Below are 5,842 nucleotides of genomic sequence, written 5' to 3'. Positions count from 1 at the left end.
GCATCGATTCCCCCACTCGACACGTGGCGCTCGACGACTGACGGTAATAATGTCCTTGCTACGTGTCCAACCCTCATTGGCGGGATGAGCGACTTGATGGCTGACGGCGCATGAGATGTCAGGAACCGAACCGCCTCTCGTCAGAGGCGGCATGGAACGCATTAAATGACCACCTGCTGTCTCGGACTGGGTTATGAACCGATGAACCGACTCAAAACTCGCTACTCCTAGGTGTCATATGAAACACACGGAGTAGGGGGGATTACTGTTGGGGGCAAAAAATACAAGTCCGAAGACTCAGACTTAATGCCTCGGGTCACCGAAGGATGTGTCAAATCCGAGGCATGATTCGCTAAACCGAGACAAAGGTTGAGTCGGTTCGGACACCTCATCAGCGTTCCGGGCGTGCGTCGGGCGGACCACCTTGCCAGATCGACCGTCGCTAGGTCGGGTCTCATCCCGGATATCTTGGGATAAGATCTCCGACCCCGAAGCTCACGGGATCGGATGAAGGCTCAAGATGGGCACGATTCTATCTCCGTGATACCAGGAGAAGATCCCGCGCTCAATATCAGGAGGAAAATCCTTATGCGACTAAGGCCCCAACAGCTATAAAATAAGGATCCCTGACACCTTGAGAGGTACAAAAAAATTCCTTCTCAAAACCTTTCAATACATTTAGACCCCGAATCCAGGCCTGACTTTGGCATCGGAGGTTCCCCTGCCCGAGCCAGGGTCTCCTCTGTCCTCTTTCTGTGCAGGCATACCAGGGTCTAGGAGGACGAACCAGACACTTGCATCAACAATTATCATTTCAAGGTATTTGTATAAACAAGACTTGTAACTTGTAAAGTGGTAGTCAAATACACATGTAAAGACATAGATAAAGAAATATGTAGTTATTACATTTATATAATATAAACCTATAATAATAATATTTGGAAAAAAATGGTAATAAACTCATTATTATATTCAAATGTAAGTGATCTCACACTACACAATTATACTAGAACAAGTAAGCATTACTCATTTTCAGCCAAAACCAAATGCATCCTAAGCTACTCATATGTTGAACCGAGTTTATATGGATTATAAATCAGAAGTTACCCTAATTTGACTATGCATTACTGAATCATTGAGATGAACAATACCCAATTGTTCAAATTTAGATAACGAGCGAACCCAAATCCTAACAAGATGGCGACATGCAGTACTATTGTGAATATCTGTGTGTCAACCATCACACTTTCTAGAGTATTAAGTAACTACCTTGAAGGCGACTGCGCTATGCCATATTTTCAAACAACCAGCAATATATTGGGTCCCATAATTATATTCGTCAAGATAGGCTTTATTTCAGAGAGACTGTGTGCCCCATGGATGCTTTGGGGAGTGAAACTTTATGCCTTGATCAACCCTAATGATCTGTTGGCACTTCACAGTACATTTACAATGATGGCATTGTAAAGGGCACTGGAATTAGATTATTCACTGGGGATATTCCTAATGCCCTGAGGAGGTAAGATTTGATTGGGCCACATGCCAGTTAAGTTAGTACATGATAGAACAACTTTCAAAAATGCTTTGTATGTGTGTCATCTATACAAGGCATGTGGCCTAATCACATCCTGCCATGTTAAATCACGGACGATTCACCATAGGCAATCTGCTTCCTTGGCACTGTACCACCCATCTGATGGCCCACCGTGGATTAATTGACCATTGCCCACAAAAGACACCAGTAATCCAACCGTAGCTATTAATTTTCTGCCTTTAGATGGATAGTAATCAGATTCTATTCTTTTTCAATCAGAAGAGCACACCAGTTGGACAGCCAAATCCACTGCACATATAGCCACATGCACTATATAATTGCAACAAAACCAAGATGGGTCCACTGCTAAATGAGCTGGAAAGCATGGTTTTGAGACTCAAACAAGTCCAATGAGACTCGTCTGAGTTGACTCGGATTCCGTACAATCCAATACGGTTCAAAACCATGAGTCGTGTCCTCCCTTCCCCCTCTGACTCAGGCAAGTGACGACTCAAATCAGACCGAATCACCTGAGTCTAAAAACCACGCTGGAAAGCTCCCCAATCCTCTTAAAATCAAACAGATGCCTAGTAGATGCTATTCTCCATAATGGAAAATGAAGAGTAAGGATTTATAAAAATAAAAGGCCCAAGAAGTACTGGGACATGACCTCCATCCATGGACTATAAAACCCTTGTAGGGTATCTTTTTTATTCACACATCCAATGGAAGAGACGGAATACATTCCTTTTTCTTTTTACTCCCAATAGAAAAAAATCAGAAGGAAAATCCATTGTACATCAACATGCATGACAGCAAGCCAATAATATATCGGAATCAGTTATCTATGTCTCATCAGAATCCTTCCACGATTGGAAGACAGTGGAGCACATTACCCGATTCGACTCAGTAACCAGATTAGCCCTTAACTCACCCAGTTACGCAGCAACATGACATGATCCTCCGACAGCAATCAGGCAGATGCAGATAAGGGGAGTAATTTGATACTCTGGCAGAGTATGACACTCCATACACAGGTGCACGGAATCAAATAGATTGTGGAACCCAGTGTCGCTAAAATGACATTTGCTTATCAATCCTAGCCTCTGATTCGTGAAATTTTGTCCACAACAAGACCGTTGGATATTTTTGGAGTTCATTAACCATCCAATACTCAAGTAAGTACGTTTGTAATTTCCAAGTGCACGTGTATTATCCATCACACACTGCCAGAGTATCAATGTTTTTCTCGACTCATAACACTTTCAATTTTCTTCTCCTCATAAACTGCAATTTCTCCCGCTCGATAGAGGAATAATACCGTCGTTTCATGTTTCGGTGACTCTCGGCCGTAAAAATGGCTCTGCAATTGGTAAATCGAGACCATCTATCCAGTGGGGCCCGTACTAGATAGACCATGGTGGAAAGACCAAGCCGATCTGGCGATCCTGGCCATCTAAATCCATGGAAGTCAATAAAAACAGAAGGGATTCAAAAGTTAAATAACGATCACGGCGTGTTTGGATTGCAAATTAACATCAATACTGTAAAAATGCAGAAGGCTAGAAAGGCCCACTAGATGAACGGCGTTAATTGACCTACAATACAGCTGCGCGCGCTGATGACCGGTACAGTCCCACTTCATCGAGAGGAACTGGAAAGCTAATTTTAAAATTTAAAAAAAAAAAAAAAAAAAAAAAAAACAATCTTGCGAAGAATATATATATATAAAAAAAAAAGGCTAAATCCATCGCTCTTTTCTTCAGTCCTATTTAATTACTATGTACAGAAATACAGCATCAGGTGATTTAAACAAAAGAAAAAGGAAAAAAGGAACAAGAAACGATAGGATTTTTTCTTTTTCTTTTTTTTTTTTTTTTTCTTTTTTACTGCGGAGATTTCCAAATCTTTTTTCTTTCTTTTTTTTTTTCAGCTCTCACACCGCAGGACGATGGCCATCGACTCTTCTCTCAGGAACTTCTGCTGCTTCGCAATGAACGCCTCTATCTTGCGCTGGAACTCCTCGCTACTCATCTCCGGCCCCGAATACGGAAAATCCGCCGGTTTCTCCCCAGATTTCTCCACTTTTGGACATACGTCCGTCTTCGACCGCCGGAGTTCCCTCTTCTTCTCAGTGCTCATGTTTTCCGATCGGCTCCTTCGGTAAGCCTTCCTCATGCTCGTATCCGTATTCGTACACGCATGCGTATTCTCGGTGTACACTACGGACTTGTCTTCGCATGCCGTCTCCTTTTCCTCCTCCGGCGGCGGAGTTTCCTTGCGAGTCTTGTGGCGATTTTCGCTGTTCTTCAAGAACTCGTCGTATAGATCGACGCTGGAGTTTCCGGCTGGATTTTGGCCCGATTTGAGGAAGAGCGTCACGACAATGGCGTTTCCCACGAGGAAAACGAAAAGCGGGCTGACGAGAATGACGGAGAGGTGCCGGACAAAGTCACCGGAGATTTTGACGGCGATAGGTAGGCGAGCGGAAAACCAGGAGATGAAGACGAAAGCGACGCAGACCTCGACGATTCTGAAAACGATCGCGATCTTTCGGATCCTACGGTATCTTTTCATCGCGTTAGCTTTCTCGGCTTTCACGGTATCGATCTCGAACAGATCCATCAGAGAATTAGAGATCGAGTCGGCTTCTTTTGTTTTTGTTTTTGGTAAGTATCGGAAGACGAGAAATAAGCAAAGAATGGCGGATTCACAGCATCATTAATAGATATCGAGAATCGAACAGACCAATCGCCGTTTGATAGACTCTCTACTTCGAAGCTATGAATCCACTATTTCGAGCTGATTTCTCGTCGCTTGATCAATATTTCGCTATCCTATATAGCGCTTACTCGAATGATGCGATTTTTTCGCGTTTCCTGAGCAGTCTCCCACGGTTTTTGGCGATTTATAGTGGATGCGAGAAGAAAGGGGGAAAAGAAACAGAAGATCTGAGAAGAAATTCTAGGGGAAAAAAAAAAAGCAGGAGAAAATCGTGCTCTGCTTCGCTACGATTACCAGCTGAGAAGTAAGGAGAAGGAACGGAAAGAGGAGAAAAAAAAAAAAAATTGCTTCTGTTTTTACGTTCTATGAAGGGGCTGTATTTTCCCGCGAAATCTCGTTTGAAAAGGGAGGAGAAAAAAAAAAGGAGAAAGGAAGGAAATGAGATGAGACCTGAGTGAGAGAAGAAAAGAAGAGAAATTCTGTCTTTCTTTTCTCTTTTGAAATGGAAGAGGAAAGGAGCTTGATTTGCTTGGAGGTGAAGCAGCTGGACCCTTTGGACATCACAGGTTCGCCTTTTATAGCCGCTGGGGCATCGATTTTCTTTTTTCTTTTCTTTTCTTTTTTTATTTCTTTCTTTCCTTCTTGTATTTTGAAGAGAAAATTCGAATGTAGATAACCGAACAGAAACCAGCCGTGGCCAGTCGTCGACCACGCGTCTCTGTTTTTTGTACCCTGATTAAAAAATGGCCCCGCTCGGTCTGCTGCCAACGTAGCATTTCTCTAATAAATGAGAAATACTTTGCTACTCTGGCATTGTATCATCTATAATACGCATGCACATAGATGTTACTTAGAAATTTCATATTTAAAAACACAATTAATTCAAATGAAACTGTCCAAATTGTGATTCTCATCTTAGATGTATCATCAACGAAAAATTAGACTTATTTGATTGTTTGGTTATCTAATTGGTGGTCATTTAATGGACGGTTAAAATGAAAAATATCCAGTGGTTCTGTTTAAACAATCAAGTATACAGGAATCAGATGCTACGGTCGCTCAAGCAACAAGATCTTGGTACTGTGAATAAGCGACAGTGATTTCCACAATGTAGTCGGTTTAACATGAGTTAAGGTTTGCCACGTGTACAATTTGAGAGTGCTGTGTATCAACCAATCATGTAACTCGTGGGAATAAATACGGCGCGGCACCTTGCCGAGGAATTCCCGTGTCGGCTCAGACCTATTCCGCTGCTTACGGATACTGATCAAGAAAATCTTCCCGAGTACCTCGCGCCAGGTACTACCGGGGTTACTTTCTCAAATATAAGGAAACGGCTTAACGAGCATAAGATCCACACCGTCTAATAGATAGATCACCCCTTCTTTGATCTTGACCAAAAAAAATAGGGTGATCAAACACTTGTGGGACCCTAAAAACGTGTGTTCCTAAAAACCTCTAAATTCAAATGATATGGCACACCTAAGTTTTGGACTACTTCTATTTTAGCTAATTCTTTGAACCTAATGAGACACATCAGATGAATCGATTGGATGCCATATAAACACCACAGTGGGCCGTACA

General features: G+C 42.4%; 1 protein-coding gene across 1 annotated transcript; it reads right to left on the bottom strand.

The window, feature by feature from the left end:
- Positions 1-3,266: 3,266 nt before the first annotated feature.
- Positions 3,267-4,818, bottom strand: LOC131235113 (uncharacterized). Its single transcript, XM_058232242.1, has one exon. The coding sequence runs from the start codon at positions 4,157-4,159 to the stop codon at positions 3,464-3,466; it is 696 nt and encodes a 231-aa protein (XP_058088225.1). The 5' UTR covers positions 4,160-4,818; the 3' UTR covers positions 3,267-3,463.
- Positions 4,819-5,842: the final 1,024 nt, after the last annotated feature.

This window comes from Magnolia sinica, chromosome 19 (assembly GCF_029962835.1).
Source record: "Magnolia sinica isolate HGM2019 chromosome 19, MsV1, whole genome shotgun sequence".
In the NCBI taxonomy this organism is placed as follows: Eukaryota; Viridiplantae; Streptophyta; class Magnoliopsida; order Magnoliales; family Magnoliaceae; genus Magnolia; species Magnolia sinica.
Note: the sequence above shows the minus strand (reverse complement) of the source record. Positions and strands in the feature narration are given on the sequence as shown.